At 43.0% G+C, this 16902-nt stretch overlaps 1 protein-coding gene across 3 annotated transcripts in view; it reads left to right on the forward strand.

Annotated features, from left to right (window-relative positions):
* Lamb1 (laminin subunit beta 1) overlaps positions 1 to 15896 on the forward strand; it is a 63559-nt gene extending 47663 nt beyond the window's left edge. For all 3 annotated transcript variants that reach the window (XM_029540802.1, XM_021202710.2, XM_021202711.2), the window contains 10 exons: positions 4409 to 4778; positions 6270 to 6454; positions 7268 to 7509; positions 9818 to 10021; positions 10542 to 10686; positions 12503 to 12710; positions 12910 to 13051; positions 13959 to 14135; positions 15364 to 15523; positions 15612 to 15896. In XM_029540802.1, the coding sequence (XP_029396662.1) occupies positions 4409 to 4778; positions 6270 to 6454; positions 7268 to 7509; positions 9818 to 10021; positions 10542 to 10686; positions 12503 to 12710; positions 12910 to 13051; positions 13959 to 14135; positions 15364 to 15523; positions 15612 to 15748 (1970 nt within the window). In that variant the 3' untranslated portion in view covers positions 15749 to 15896. The remainder of the gene's footprint in view (positions 1 to 4408; positions 4779 to 6269; positions 6455 to 7267; positions 7510 to 9817; positions 10022 to 10541; positions 10687 to 12502; positions 12711 to 12909; positions 13052 to 13958; positions 14136 to 15363; positions 15524 to 15611) is intronic.
* The last annotated feature ends 1006 nt before the right edge of the window (positions 15897 to 16902 follow it).

Genomic DNA, 16902 nt, shown 5'->3' on the forward strand with positions numbered 1-16902 from the left:
AGAGAGAGAGAGAGAGAGAGAGAGAGAGAGAGAGAGAGAGAGAGAGAATTCTCAAATGTAAGACAGGTTACATCCTTTGGGCTGGGCAGGTTTTATTCCTAGAACATTGAAACCTCAGCCATGGCAGCAGCCACCATGTCATACAGTGACATCCACCACACGTTCTTTTGGCACATTCTCAGCAGGTTAGTCTTTCTCCCCGTGATGTTAGAGAATGCTGTGGAAGTAGTTGCCGGCTTATACATGCTCTCAACAGAGAACATGTGAGGAAGCATGTCATCTAGAACCTTTTGCAAAATCTGTGGAAAGCAAAAATGGCTAGAGCCATTCCTTCTCATGGTGCAAAACAATAACGGTTTTGTGGGCGGTGTGAGCGTCTCTCATACTTCTTCTGTAATGACGGGTATGCAATGGATCTGCTTCCAGGGAAGGTGTGCATCTGTGCCGCCTCTGTGGCCCAGCCCTTTGTCAAAGGAGATGTAGCTGTTAACTGGTTATGGACAAGTCAGCATGGCTGAAATAGCTACAGACAGCAGATACCTGCACAGTTTAAATTCTTCTCCCCTCAAGACTGTGGGCCACTGTAGTCATTCTAAACGTGTCTTAAACTGTTTTAGCCCGTACATAGTACCACACAAGAGTAAGCAGTCGACAGTTATTTTAAAAATGAGTCAGACTTAAAGAGCAGCCATTTGAGCAATAGCAGATCCTACCTAGAAGTGCAGAGCTCACCCACTATCTACCACTTGGAGGACCATATCTGCGTGTTCCTCAAATAGGCTCTTGTGGTAGGTTAATTGACGTAATACAGCCTATCTTTCATTCATCCTTTCTGGATGAGAGGCTGTCCCTCTCTCCGGTGTCCAGTCTGTCATAGAGTTTTATGTACTCTTTGGGGCAGACACAAGTGTGTGCATGCATGTGGAAAGGGGCAACCTTCACTGCCCTTTCTTGGGAGCTGTCCACCTTGTTTTCTGAGACAGGATTTCTCATTGGCCTGTAGCTCACACCACCAGTCTCTAGGCACTGCCATCTCTGCCTCCATGGGCTGAGTTATAGCCTCTGCCATCACTCTGGACTTTTTCTTAGGGACCAAAAGTTGGACCCTCATGTTTATGCAGCAAGCACTTTACCTAATACACTTTTTCTCTGGCGCCCTGGAGCACTTCTTAAGCCCCTACAGAGTGTCATCACACCTCTGTGTGGTGTGTATGGATTCTGTGTGGTTTCCTTTTAAAGGCCCAGACAGACAGGGGTAAAATTCAGATCATCTGAAAATTATCTTACAGGTGATCAATTAGCATGTTTCATATGGTCCCCCCAACATCCTATATGGTATAGTCTTTTCATGAAAATTGAAAGAGGCAGCATGTATTCTTTTTACATATGGGAATAGAGATGTCCCATGTACATCTTTAGCTGTGTTGGGAAATGCCAACCAATTTCTCTCTAAGGGCAGGTAGTTGAATTCCATTTACTAGGTTAGTCAACTGTTCAGAAACAAGAATTCTTCATGAAACTAGAGCCCGAAATATCAACTGTTTGAATCTAATCTAGCCATCATTTGATGGGTATTTATTTGGTAGTGTCTCTGCCAGTTCCTCTCTTTGTTACTTAGTTTTGGACATCTGAGAAATACCCATAATACTATTATGTGTGCCTCTGGCCTGGGCTGTGACTTAGTTAACATTAGCAAAGGACTTTCCCAGATGATATGCATCCTTGATGAGAAGTTGGACTTCTTGTAGACCAGGGGATGATGGTAGTCATCTGTACATTGGTCTCTTCCTCTCTACTCAAGACTTTTGATACTGTAATTTAAACATTTTCTTCTTTACCTGCTCAGAATTAAAGCCTCTAAATACTTTTTTCAGTAGAAACTTTCTGTTGCAGCAGCTGCACTATCACCAGCCCACCCAAAAAGCACAATTCATATGGCTCTTTTAAACACGAGGTCATTTTGGTTCTTGTGTTATGTTTTACAGTTCTAGATCGTTTTGAGCTTGGGAGACAACTGCATATTACCAAATGAAATAAACTTGTTCTTAAACCTTAACAGCTCAAGCTCTTTAGACATAGTGTTATCTGAGTTCTTCCTGTTCACTTGCAAAGCTGACAGAGCCTTGACCAGGCCTTTCCCTGATTTCTCTGAGCTGTCACTACACATTCCCCTACAGTCTCTCACTGTGAAAATGATGTAAAGTGAAGCTTGGCCTTTGCAGTCCTCTGTGACTTTAACATGCTGCTTGCCACCCCCACCCCCCACTATGTAGCCCTGGCTGGCCTGGAACTCAGCTATCTGTCTGCTGGGATTAAAGGTCTGTACCACCACGCTTGGCTGAAGTCGCTTCTTAATCTTCCAAGGGAAGATAAGCTCACGAACTGACTCTGGGCATAAGATGCTTTTTTTGAGGAACAGAAAGAACAAATGGTATACAGATCATTCACAGTTTAAATGACTTCTGGTTTTGGCAAGTCATTGCCCTCCAAAAACAGTAACGATGAAAAAGGTCTTGCTCGAAAAGTTGTGACGGGGGGGGTTGTTAGTTTAATTTTGAAATCCTAAGGTTAAGTTCTAATACATCAATACATCAAGGAAAAGTGTATTTTACAGTCCTGAAATTTACTAGAATATGCTAAACTTTACATTTTTGAACAAGCTATTATTGGAAAATATGCCAAAATAAAACCAAGACAAACACACTCGCTTTCTGCCTTTATCCAGTGGAAATGTGATCAGGTACCTGGGAGCAGGAGACTCCCAAACATGTAGGGACAGCAGGGACAAGGGAAGTGACTGTGAGACTAGCTAGTGAAGAGTTCTTGCTCTGTACCAGGTGCTCTGTGTACCAAGTACTTCAGATGTGGAAGCCCTGACTCCTTTCTAGGATTGAGTTTTTCCTCCCCCTTTGTCCTAGCTTCCTTTCCTTGCCCTAGGACACAAGGGGTTTGGAGAAAGACACCCATTATAGCCTCCACCCATAATTGTTCTAGCTGTGGCGCTGGGTTTAACCTTGTTGTTAAAGGTGCTAGACAGGTAAGTGAGCAAGTGTCAGCCAAACCCTCTAGGCTTCAGTTGGAGATAAGTGGCTGTCAGGACCGCCAGCCCAGCCTTGGATGATGCTCTAGGAGAAAGCATTTAGGTGGCAAATCATAGCTATTGATGTCACAGAGGCACTGCCACTTTAGCCGGCTATTTCTCATACCGATGATGCATACTGATACCAGAAATGCCTCTTGAATGCTTATAAGGTGATGTTAGGAGCTCATTTGGTAAAGGCTATTGAACTCCCGAATACAAGTTAATTTTTTGCTTGGTGCCATGTAGAAAAATGTCTTAAGACAGCTGTGCCTCTTCCCTGGGAGTCCATGCTCTGCCTAGGGACACCAGAGGGAATGTTTGTCTTCCGTTCACACCTTTACCCAGAATGGGCTTAAGGCCAGGGATGCATGTAGAGACCCTTTGTTGTTCAAACTCCACAAATTCTGGGGAAAGGCAAGTACTGATGGAAAGATGATGTGGTTCTCACCTGTGGGTCAGAATTCTAAGCAAGGGTGAGGGGCATATGTACTATAAGCAATTTCAGTCAGCTGTTGGCCAGAAATGTGAGTTTTTCCCTATGCCAGGCAGGATTTTACCTTTTGCCATTTTTGCCTCTGGGTAAGGTACCAACTACAATGAGTCAGTCATAGACAAAGGAGCCAGTAGTTTCCAAGATCCCCTGGGGTCACTTCTGTCATTTTCATGAGTCAGTTGCTCATACTGTGAGGGTATTTAATCACAGTGGCAGACACAAGGTCGAAGCTTTTGAACCTGGGATTTTGATCTCTTCCTGTTTTCCTTGAGATTTGGTTTTCTGTTGCTCTTACCAAGCACAAGGTACTTTGCTTGGTACTTGGCTTTGTGAGCGGGTGGGCTTGATTAGCTAGGTGCCGGTCCTTTAGGATGTATCTTCTGGCAAAGGATGCAGTCTGAACCATCTAGACTGCCTTGTTAGCTGGGAGCTCAGATTTGGAAGCAGAGGCAGGATGGAGGCCAGGATGGGCTCTGGGGATGCAGAGCACTAAATCATTTCCTTGCTGTGAGACTCTGAGCAGGTCATATAATGTCTCTACCTTGGTTTCCGTTTCACAGAAATAGAGTTAACTATTTTGCCCAGACACAGGGATGGTGTGAAGGTTGAAAATGTTGCATGTTATACATACACGATGCTTGCCACAAAATAAGTGGTTAGCAAGGCTTATCTACTGACTTTTTAAATTACCATTACTCTTAAGGGTCAATGGGTTAGCATACTAGGGCAAGCCACTTTAAGCTCTAACAGTGATTTGGGGACATTAAATACCAGATTTTGTCACTGAAGCTTGTGATGTCATCAGTCAACTAGCATTTCTGTTTCCCTTCCAGCCTGTGACTGTGACCCCAGGGGCATTGAGACACCGCAGTGTGACCAGTCCACGGGCCAGTGTGTCTGTGTGGAGGGTGTGGAGGGTCCTCGCTGTGACAAATGTACCAGAGGGTACTCGGGGGTCTTTCCTGACTGCACACCCTGCCACCAGTGCTTTGCTCTCTGGGATGCCATCATTGGTGAGCTGACCAACAGGACCCACAAATTCCTGGAGAAAGCCAAGGCTCTGAAAATCAGTGGTGTGATTGGTCCCTACCGAGAGACCGTGGACTCTGTGGAGAAGAAAGTCAATGAGATAAAAGACATCCTGGCCCAGAGCCCAGCCGCCGAACCCCTGAAAAACATTGGCATTCTCTTTGAGGAGGCAGAGTAAGTAGTTAATGAGCCAGAAATCACTCACGAAGGTTTTTCAGTATTTGAATAGCAAAGATTTCCTGGAGCGGCATGTCTGGTAGACTTTCTAGTCTGTCACAGGCTTTGGGCCCCTTGTTTATCTGCAGTGTTGGCTGTGAGCAGGGTAGATTGAGGCTCAGTGCCTGCAGTAGGACTGGACTTGAGGCAGAAGATCCAGAGTCTTGGCTTTGTGTAATGCGTTGAATTTGAGTGGCACATTGATTCCTGGATTGCTCTTGCCGCTGCCCTGCAGTGCAATGCGAGGATGACACACTTATAGAAAAATTATACCTAAAATTGTCATTTTTTTAAGTATTGCTACTTAGTGGGGAACTCCCATCACCTCAAATATGACACTCATTCCCAAATTATTTTTCTGTTCAGCTGTTGTCTCATGAAAAGCATCGTTGATAACATCATGAAGTGTCCGTACGGAAACAGCTTCCTCACTGGGCTCTCTCTGGATAGAAATTTCTTTAATACCGCTTATTTTTAACAGTTTGAGCCCCGAAAGTACATCAGGTCCTAGGTTTGCTCTCCAATCCAGTAAATATATTAAATGTATAGTAAAATTGTGGATCTGTACATGGATAGGCGGTAGGCATGTCCCTGCTGTGGTGTTTACTTAAAGGACGGCAGAACAACTTGTGAAAGTCTTTGCCATCTACCGTGTGGGTTCTGGGGGATCAAACGAGGTCATCATCAGACTTAGCAGCAAATAGCTTTTTACCTGCAGAGCCATCCATCTCACAGGCTCTAGATAGAGAATGATAATTTTATTACTTGTTTCTTTGTTTTAAAGACAGGATTTTGTTGTGTAGACCAGGCTAGCCTCAAACTCAAGAGATCCTGCTTGCCTCTGCTTCCCAGGGGCTGGGATTAAAGGCGTGCGCCACCACCAGCAGCCTAGACATTATTCTTAATTGTAATATTTTTGAGATCTGAAAAGAAATGAAAGCCTTTTTGAATCAGTCCATTAATAAAAGTGAAACTCTAGGAAAAACCATCATAAGGAAAGTCACTGCATATATTCAGTTCTACCAAATCCCATATCTGCTTTTAGTGCCTGGTCTCTGTGTTGGGTCACTCGTGGTATCCTGTTAACCTAAGGAGCATTAAATATATTTATATGTGTGTGTGTGTGTCTGTATATTTGTATGTTGGAGGCTTACTGGCCTACATTGAGAGCTATAGCCTGCACTCACCCTTGTTCATTTCTGATCATATCAGAGGCTTAAACTACCTCTCTCCCACACACACTCAAAGAGCTGAGTGGAATTTTTCTTCAAAGTACTTGAAGAAAAGGTGTTGGCTTCCGTTGTCTGTTGTAGAAAGAAAACTGAAACACAGAGGGTTATAACTGAGCTAGTCTGAAGGTAGAGGGTGAAAGAGTATGCTAGTGGAGAAGCCACGAGTAAGACTGACAGTTTGGGCCAGTTTTAGGTAAGCTTACTTTTCTTTTCACAGGAAATTAACCAAAGATGTCACAGAAAAGATGGCTCAAGTAGAAGTGAAATTATCTGATACAGCTTCACAGAGTAACAGCACAGCTGGAGAGCTCGACGCACTGCAGGCAGAAGCAGAGAGCCTTGACAAGACCGTGAAAGAGCTGGCAGAACAGCTGGAATTTATCAAAAACTCTGATATTCAGGGTGAGAAATCTCAAACCTGGATAATAAATGACCCTGTGTCTACCCTCTTAATACTTTCTAAAAAAACAAAAAACAAAACAAAACAAAAAAGTGTTCTAACAGTTTTAAATCTTTATTGAGTCTTTGGCACAAGTGGGGCTTAAAGTTCTTGGTTTTCCAATATGGGACCTGGGGACAAGACATAGTAGAGGCCCTACTGCGTTAAAATGTGATCCGTTTCCCAGTTTAATTAACCCTGGCCTTTCCTTAGCCCCTGTGGCTGCTAGAATATTGTTAATTCTGCAAGTCCCTTTGCATTTGAGATTACTGCTTACTTAATTAACTCAAAAATATTTTAATTGTCAATATTGCAGGCTATATCATACCCTCCCCCCAAAGCAAAGGTGACATGCGTTAATGACACAATTCCATATTATTCATTTTGTTTTACTAGGTCCCTATAGCCAAACTGTACTGTGTCCTTCATGCGTGTAATAATTGTTTGAATGGACCCAAGTAGATAAAGAGAAACAGTCACCGGGACATCTCCAGGCTGCCTGACACCAGGATTTAGATTTTTGCCTAAATACAGAAACAACGTGTGCATGATGGCTTGACTTCTCCTTTCACACCAGTGTTTGACCAGGGGCTGATGGGACAGAAGAGATTCACTGTTCATTACAGGGACACTCTGCTTCCCTCCAGATTTATTTTCTTGAATCCTAAAGCCTTATAGTATAAATCAGGACCACAAAATACCAAATAATTGGGCACTGTTTGGGAGGAACCAGGGACCAGGAGGTTAACTGTAGGCAATTTCATTTCCTGTCCTAGGAGCCTTGGACAGCATCACCAAGTATTTCCAGATCTCTCTTGAGGCAGAGAAGCGGGTGAATGCCTCCACCACAGACCCCGACAGCACAGTGGAGCAGTCGGCCCTCACGAGAGACAGAGTAGAAGACCTGATGTTGGAGCGAGAGTCTCAGTTCAAGGAGAAGCAGGAGGAACAGGCACGCCTTCTGGACGAACTGGCCGGCAAACTGCAGAGTCTCGACCTGTCGGCTGCTGCAGAGATGGTGAGTCTTGAGGTTTTCCCCAATGAGCTGTGTTTTTTTTTTTTTTAAGAGACAAAGAAAACAAACAGGCACCTTCTGCCTTGCTCCAGTATTGCTGTTTGTAATCCTGTAGGGGTGACTCCAGAGCTCAAGGTGCTGGGCTCCACTGTGGATTAGCCAAGATCAAGGCATGGGGAACAGAGCATGTGTCTGTTTCCAGCCTGCTCCTGCCTCAGCTGTTCCTCTGGGCAGCCCCCCCCCCCACACACACACACATACACACCTCCTGTATCTGCAGAGGGACTTCTTACTGAAACTAGATCCTTTTTATAGTGTGGCCTTAAAAAACAAAAAACAAAACAAACAAAACAAAACAAGGAAAAAAAAAAACTCACTTGTTCTGCTTTGAACTGCAACATCCAAGTGGAAGAATTCAAAATTGTTCAAGGACAGAATGTTTTTCCATCGGTGTTTGCTAAAATGTTCCTTTGTTCCAGTAACATTACCTGGTAAAGATTAAGGTCTGAGCTGTCCTAGAAAAGCAGATTAATTTCTTAGAAGCTTTTAAAAAGTAACTCTGGAGCCAGGTGAAATTGAGTAGTGAGTTTAATGAAAATCAGGCAGAAGGCCAAAAGGAAGCCAAGCCAGGTTTTTTTTCCTGCAGTTTTCGAAACCTGAGACAACTGAGATATATTTTTATATATACACCAACATTATCTTCTAAGTTTTTTCTCACCCTAGACAGAGGAATCTTTAAGAGTCAGGTGGGAAAAAAGCCAGCAAAGACACTCATTTTAGGGCCCTGGGCCCTAGGTACCTTGGTACCAAGTATTTCCCGGTCTCTCTGAAGGCATAAGAGGGTGACTGCCTCTACCACAGACCCCACCAGCACCGGAGAGCACTGCTACTCCCTGTAGCAGCCATGTGTACTGGAGACAGGGAAAATTCTTAACCATTCTGTAGCTGCCATCGCCCCTCTTGCCCACGTCTGCAGTCAGAAACAGACAAAAGCATGTCACCTATCCTGTTTTGTAATCAGTCCTTTTGGACACCTGCAAAGTTTGGGGCTTGGTATTATCTTCTGCTTTCAACAGAGTGAAACTTAGAGAGTGGGTGGTAAATGGGTGTGGAGGGGCGGCTTCAGCCTGCAGATGAGCACCGTCTGTGCAGGCTTTTCTGTAAGACATGGCTTCGTGGGTTTTTTTTTTTTTCCTCACTGTTTATGTTTCAGTTATCCTGTGATTATTTCTGTGGGTTCTCAGCTGCCATTTTCCTGTGAAGTGATCTTTTCCTCTTTGTGTTCCTCAGTACTTCCTGTTCTTCATCGAGAAAAGCTCAGCCGTGCCGGCTCTCTATCCCTGTTCATGTTTGTTGAAACAAAGCAGATCTAGTGTGCTGCCAGAAAGCTTGTAGAAAACGCTCCTAAGACTTTTTAAGTTTGCGCCTGAGTGGGACTCATTTTCTGCCATAACACAATTATTTTCACGTGCATTATGTGTTATAAATGATTATTGTAGTTATTAACATATTTGGGATTATAGGTACTTTACAATCATTTGAGCCAAAAGAGTTCACAGTATCTCTACTAAAAACACTATCTTTATTATGTTGGGGGTTATTCTGGTAACTGCTGTTCATTGCAGAAATCCTGCTTGTCTTCAGTACAGTTTTCATAAAATGCCAAATATAACTTAGTTCCTGCACAACCCTTTCCGTATCATACAGCATGCCTGTAATTTCCCTGTTTGCATCTGTATTCCATAGCCATGTGGTATGATCTTTAGGAAGTTTCTGGTAAGGAAAAAGGACTGAGTGCTTGCTAGCTGGATGGGGTGGTTGAGGGAACTTGAAAAAAGTAATATTCCCCTTTGTTCACACAAACTGTTCTTTCCCATCGGAAATGTTCTAGCACTTTACCTTACTCAAATCCTACCCTCCAGCTTCCCTGTCTGTATTAAATTCTCAGCTTTTCTCACTACACCTCCCCTACCGATGATGCAACTATGTCCAGGTTACATGTCAGACAGCAGACCATAATCACCAGGGCACTTGCTGCTGAGTCTAAACCAGTCAGGACTCTGGATTGGCAGAACTTGAAAAAGATCTGCATTTGGGTAGATGGTATTGGAGATTTAAAGTTCAGTGGGAGCAAGCTGGATGGATCATGCATCTCTGCACACTCTATTCCTGTTCATGTTTGTTGAAACAAAGCAGATCTAGTGTGCTGTACACTTTTTATGTGTCCCGTCCACCTTTGTTCTCTGGCCACCCAGCCATTCTGTTGCTGACTTACCCGGAAGCCCCGTCCCTGACCCTTGGCTTATTGCAGACCTGTGGAACGCCTCCAGGGGCTGACTGTTCTGAAAGTGAATGTGGCGGCCCCAACTGCAGAACTGACGAAGGAGAGAAGAAGTGTGGGGGGCCTGGCTGTGGTGGTCTGGTCACTGTGGCCCACAGTGCTTGGCAGAAAGCCATGGATTTTGACCGTGACGTCCTGAGTGCTCTTGCTGAAGTAGAACAGCTCTCCAAGATGGTGAGTCAGTGGATGGGCTCAGCTTTTGTTGTCTGTTGGCTTGCAGTTGTAGTGAGGGTCTAAAAAGGAGTCAGTTCCACATGCTGACTAAATTCACTGTTCAGTGTAAAAGCTGATGTTTCAAATGGTGATGGCAAGGTTCTTAATCACTTAATCAGACTAGGAATTTGCTTTCTCTCCATGGGAATAGCATGTATGTTAGGAGAAAGCAGCATAAACTATGGATTAACAATATGAGAGAACATGTAATTAATTGTACTACACAAAATTGAACACTGTTCTAAAGTGACCTTCTCCTCAGACCATCAGGTGTTTTAGAGCCAAAAACAGCTTTGAAAACATTTCAAATGCTAGCCCTACGAATACTGAACAGGAATGTGCATATTGAGTGCTTAAGTCTACATAAAAGCATCATATTTTAACAGACAAATCTGCTTCTAAGTTTGTTGACAATAGACTGTTTGACCTGCTTTAGAGAGAGCAAGCTGGTTTCATAGATGGCTTACTTATTCATGTTTAGGTCTCTGAAGCAAAAGTGAGAGCGGATGAGGCGAAGCAGAATGCGCAGAATGTCCTGTTAAAAACAAATGCTACCAAAGAAAAAGTGGACAAGAGCAACGAGGACCTGAGGAACCTCATCAAGCAGATCAGAAACTTCCTGACTGGTCAGTAGTGGCTTGCTTTTACTTGTACTTTCAGACATTGGTTCCTGTGAGATTCTGTTTGAGAGGCAAGAATTCCTGTCTGAGTTGTAGATAAATCTCTGGCAAGAAATACAGTAACAGAAAGTTCAGCTACATCAAGCTGAACTTGTAAGCGGATGTCTGCAACCCTAGTACTTGAAAGGTAGAAGCAGCATCAGTGATAAGTAGAGGAGACCTAGCCTGCCTTAAGGAAAACAAAATTATGTGGATGCATGCATGTGTGTACAAAGGCACCGGAAGATGCCAGAAGGGATGTCAGATCTGCTGAAGCCGGAGCTGTCCAATTGAATGCTGAGCTCTAAACTCTGGCTCTCTGATAGGGTAGTGATGCTAAGCCCTTTCTGTAGCCCTTCCTTTCTTAAGTATATGTTGTGATTTACCTTCCAAATGTTCTACAGGCACTGCCGTACCTGCTGGGGCTTCTAAGCAGCCTATCTAGAAGTGAAAACATTTGCTCTGAGAACTGTATTAGAATTTGTCTTGAGGACCTTGGAGGGGTTGTTCCTTTGGCAGTGCCCCCAAGGCTTTGCCATCTATGTTCAGAACCTAGCAGTTAGCATTTTCTATGGAGAAATCTCTAGAATCTGGCTCAGATTTTAAGTTTTGATTATAGTGCACATACTATCAATATGGATATTACTGGTACAAGACACAGAAAACTCCAACTGAATTAGAATTAAGAATTTATATTACGCCGGGCAGTAGTGGCGCACCCCTTTAATCCTAGCACTTGGGAGGCCAGAGGCAGGTGGATCTCTGAGTTTAAGGCTAGCCTGGTCTACAGAGTGAGTTCCAGGACAGCCTGGGCTACACAGAGAACCCCTGTCTAGCGGGGGGTGGGGGGTAGATATAGATATCACACTACAAGTCCAAGGTAGTTAAGTTCATGGTCTGGGACTACCCTACTTTGCCTTTCTTTTGCCAATGTTAAGCCTATCAGCTTCATTCCTGAGGCAGCCCCATCCTAAGTTGTAGTCTGATGTGACAGAGGCTGATGAGCGAAGACAACCCCTCCCTCCCTACTCCTTGGCTAGACCCTTCTAGGAGGATAAAAACCTTTAGGCATTCCCATGCATCTCAGGCCAGAAATTAGTCATGGTCCATACATAGATGCCACTGAAAGTGGAATGTGCCTATAAAAATGACTAATAAAAAACTGTTTTCCAGTGACAACTGGAAACAAAATTGGAAGCCATGACTTAACCATAAATTTTCCCCCATTTAAGTGCTCTGGGGTCCATATTTATGTTCTTAGTCAAAAACGGAAAACACCTTAAGAGATCTGACCTTCAGAGTTTTGCCGATGATACACTGTCTTGGCTCTTATAGCATTCAGTCCTTTCTAGAATTCTTATAACTGGTAAGGAATATCAATACTTTTTTTCCTTTTTGAGATAGTTTCTATGCAGTCCTAGTTATTCACTTTGTAGACCAGGCTAGCCTTGGTCTGGGACAGTGTATATCAACCTCACTAAGTGTAAAGGTTTTTGTTCCCTTGTAGCTACAGCTTTAAATGCTGGGCTCTCATCTTCCATAACCTGAAACCACAGTATACACGTACAACACACTGTCTGCCCTCTCTCCAGCCTAAAAACCTGCTTGGTTCCCCTTCTTCTGTGATCTCTCCAGCCTACAGCAAACTCTACTGGCACCTATATCTCCCCGTGAGGGAGAGCAAGGGTCTCTAGATAGCAAGGGTATGTCTCTTCAAGTGGCGGGTGCTGACATGCAGCTGAGAGAACCAGCTCTATGGTGTTTTGGTCTTTGCTTTTCACAGAGGATAGTGCGGATCTAGACAGTATTGAAGCAGTTGCTAATGAAGTACTGAAAATGGAAATGCCTAGCACACCACAGCAGTTACAGAACCTAACAGAAGACATCCGGGAACGAGTTGAAACCCTTTCTCAAGTAGAGGTTATTTTGCAGCAGAGTGCAGCTGACATTGCCAGAGCTGAGCTGTTGCTCGAGGAAGCTAAGAGAGCAAGGTATCTGAATGTACACACTGGCAATCCGGGGTGTGTGTGTGTGTCTGTGTGTGTGAGATATCTGCTGTAACTAGCATACTGTAAAAGAGACTTATTTACTTAACAAAGAGTCTTTCAAGTGGATATGCTTTCAAAGAAAATGCTGTTTTGCCAGTGGAAAAATGGTTTCATGTTAAAAGCAGTTGTTTGTTCTGCTCAGCAAAAGTGCAACAGATGTTAAAGTCACTGCAGACATGGTGAAGGAAGCATTAGAAGAAGCAGAAAAGGCCCAGGTTGCAGCAGAGAAGGCGATTAAACAAGCTGATGAGGATATCCAAGGAACGCAAAACCTGCTAACATCGGTAAGGCACTCGAACTGGGCTGTATGGGGGACATACATCGATTCCCCGTAACACCGGAAATTATTTTAACACGGCAGATTACCCCTTTAAATAAATCAGAACTGTTTCTCTTAGCACAGGTGTTTTCCCCTCCTTTAAAGTGTGTCAGAAATTAAGCACTATTGCTTAAAACAATTTTATTAATTATTATTCACATTTTTTTCCAATTTAATGTTACACTTAGGCTGGGAATCTTTGGCTCGATTTACAGATTTGGCCTGTGTCTCTACCCACAGTCGCTTTGACAAGTGTCTTGCTATTCGGTTACTTTATGGAGCATACCTACCCTAAGACAGTGCTCTCCCAAGGAGACCAGACATTTACCAGTTGCCCAGCTATCTTTTCCTCTGGGGTGACTTGCTATTCCTAGTATCCTGGGTCTTCACATTTTCAAGCTAATGCCCCATCACTACCAGAGTCTTACCACTGAGCTGACAGGACTAGCTAAAAAGATGACTGAAGTTGCCAGTTTACTTTTCCACATAATTTGAAAATCCTCCTCACCACTGGCTCATTTTCGAATGTTCTTTAACTAAACACAGCTGCGATCAACAGAAAGTATGATGTGTGACGCAGAGTAACTGAAGCTGGGTACTTCATCTCAGCCCGTGCTTGTCAACCTTCCGATTGGTACAACCCTTTAATACAGTTCGTGTTGTGGTGACCCTGAACCATATCATTATTTTGTTGCTACTTCATAACTGTAGTTTTGCTAGTTATGAAAATATCTGCCATGCAGCCCACTGGTTTAGAACCCCTCCTAAGCTGTCCCAATGCTGCCCGGGCTTCTGATGCAGGTGGGCATAGCAGCCTCCCTGCCCCTGACCTTGTACTAATGGAGTCTGGATGATTAACATTACACCTTTAGATTGAATCTGAAACCGCAGCTTCTGAGGAAACCCTCACCAACGCCTCCCAGCGCATCAGCAAGCTTGAGAGGAACGTGGAAGAGCTTAAGCGTAAAGCTGCCCAGAACTCTGGGGAGGCAGAATATATCGAAAAAGTCGTATATTCTGTAAAACAGAATGCAGATGATGTTAAGAAGGTAAGTAAATCTTTGTAACTTTGGTAATTAGTTTTTTTCCTTACCTTTCTTGATGATACGAATAGCCCAGTGACCCATTTTAAAACAGAAGTCTTTGGATAAATGAATAAAGAATGGATTATGAGATGGATGTTGAGACCCTTAGGTCTCAACATGGGTATGAGTTTAGAAGAATGAATTATATCTGGGGTGGTACTTTAAAAGTATACACTAGTTATTTCTGTACTATAGGTTCAGAGAGGTCTCTTTGACATAGCAGTTAGCCACCCATTTGAGAATAATTTAAAGACAGGATGGGAAAAGCTTAAGAGTCCCTTACACAGTAGTAAGAAATCAAATTGCTACCTTTTTTCTCTCCTTGGAAGGTGATGTGTTTAGCAAATTTGTTTCTTATACACATTTCATTTCTAAATTTACTTCCAAAGACAGCTTTTTAAACTTAAAGTCAGGATTGTTAAATCTGTCATATAACCTAATTCTGATTTCTTCCTTGGGGGGGGGGGGAGGAGTTGCCAGGCAGTGGTGGCCCACGCCTTTAATCCCAGCACTTGGGAGGCAGAGGCAGACAGATTTCTGAGTTTGAGGACAGCCAGGGCTACACAGACAAACCCTATTTCGGGGGGGGGGGGGGAGCCAACCAACCAACCAACCAACCAAAAAACAGAAAGGGAAAGGAAGAGGTCTAAGTTGTTATAGCTTCCCAGTATTACCTAAAAATAATTTCAGCAAACCTAAGAGAAATTTTTGCCAGGTCAGACTACTCTGTCCTGATCTTGCAGTCTGAAGGTACGAATCTCCCAGACAGTCTCATGGCACTGAAAAAAATGACACTATTAGAAAATTTCAAAGCTCTAGAAGTGAATTTTCATAATCAGTTTGTACCTATTGTTCAATCCCGAGTTTTCTATTTTTTTTGGGGGGGGGGGGGGGGGGGGTGTTGACCAGGCTGGCCTCAAGCTCAGATCTACCTCCTGCTCCTCCACAATGCCCAGATTTAAGTGTGTGCACCACAACTAGCCATCACCTTCTCCTTTATGTGTATTGGTACAGTAGCAGACTTAAAATTCCCAATTTTTCTTGCATTAACTTAATATGAAGCCCAAGTACTTTGATATTCCTTAATCTAAGATGCTTGCTTGTTCAGAGAAAAGAACTCTTTCATCTAGAGCTCTTGAATGTAATTACAGACATACCAGTTTCACCTTTATGTCTTAAATTGTATCTGCAGACTCTAGATGGCGAACTTGATGAAAAGTATAAGAAAGTAGAAAGCTTAATTGCCCAAAAAACTGAAGAGTCAGCAGATGCCAGGAGGAAAGCTGAGCTGCTACAAAATGAAGCAAAAACACTCTTGGCTCAAGCCAACAGCAAACTTCAGCTGCTGGAAGGTAGGTCTTTTCTTGCCACGTACGGTTTTTATAAAGGTGAAGGCTATAAGCAGTTCATACTTAACCTTACTTTTATTTATCTCCACAGACTTAGAAAGAAAATATGAGGACAATCAAAAATACTTAGAAGATAAAGCTCAAGAATTAGTGCGACTGGAAGGAGAAGTCCGCTCCCTCCTTAAGGACATAAGTGAGAAAGTTGCTGTTTACAGCACCTGCTTATAACAGAGGAAGGGGCTGTAGAGTGGCTCAGTGACCAAAGTAAACCACATGCACAAACCGAGGCAGTCATCTACAAATAACTCATCTATTTAATGTTTTTAACCACCTACTTTTGTATGGAGTTAAATAAAATACATTGGTTTTGTATAAACATCCTATGTTTCTTTTATTAAATGTTACTGTCTCTGTGGAGATGGACTCGTGAAGCACTTTAGACTTGTTTATGTGTATGAACAAGCTAAAAAACACTCACCCATTTGTTAGGTCAACAACTATCCTCCAAAACTATATTCCTTTTAAATCCCCCAGTGTGTATCCTTGGTAGAAGTTAAGTAGGAAGGATATAGGGTTGCTTATGACATTTCTAAGAACCCTAGCTTCTACATTTTACCAGTGAGAGTAGGGCCAGGGTTACTAATGGGCAAATTTTGGTGACTTAGGCCAGTGTAGGGAAACTGTGTGTAACTTCAAAATCAGATATTCTGAACACGTACCTAGTCCAGAGCATAATGAAGATCATCTCCATATAACTGCTAGGTTGTATCACTGACACAGCTAACCGAGGGGGAACAGCCTGGCCTTTTTACATTCTTAGATACCTCCCAAGCCCTAATACTCAACACAGGTGTAAAAGAAGCTGGCCAGGGATAAACAGGTATAATTAAAACAAGGCAACTTCTAATCTAAAGCAATTATTTCTCCCTTTTACCTAAGAATCTGAGTAAATAGCAAAACCACCACACTTTGCTATGTCTGCAAAGACATTCCTCCCATCTCTTTCCCACAAAAGCCCTTCCTCTTATACAGTAAACTCAGTGACTAGGATCGCTCCTATCTCTCATACTTGATGAGAACCCTTCAGTTGGACAACTGCTCGTTTTGTGTAGCTATACAACCAGATTATAAAATTATGTTTTACTATTTCTAAATTACAAATTTCCCAGAGAGAAGGGGACATGCTTGAGATTTAAATCAATCATCACCCAACCTAAAATTGACATTTTAGATTTAAAAAAATACAGTCTTCACTTCCACTAATGACACCTTAGCACATATAGCACCAACTCTCCTGTTAATTGCAAATTGTGAACAACAAAAAAACCATAAAGGTACTGCAAAGTAAACACCAACTTAAACTTTAGGCATAAGACAAAGGA

The sequence above is a fragment of the Mus pahari genome, chromosome 7, assembly GCF_900095145.1.
Source record: "Mus pahari chromosome 7, PAHARI_EIJ_v1.1, whole genome shotgun sequence".
Classification (NCBI taxonomy): Eukaryota; Metazoa; Chordata; class Mammalia; order Rodentia; family Muridae; genus Mus; species Mus pahari.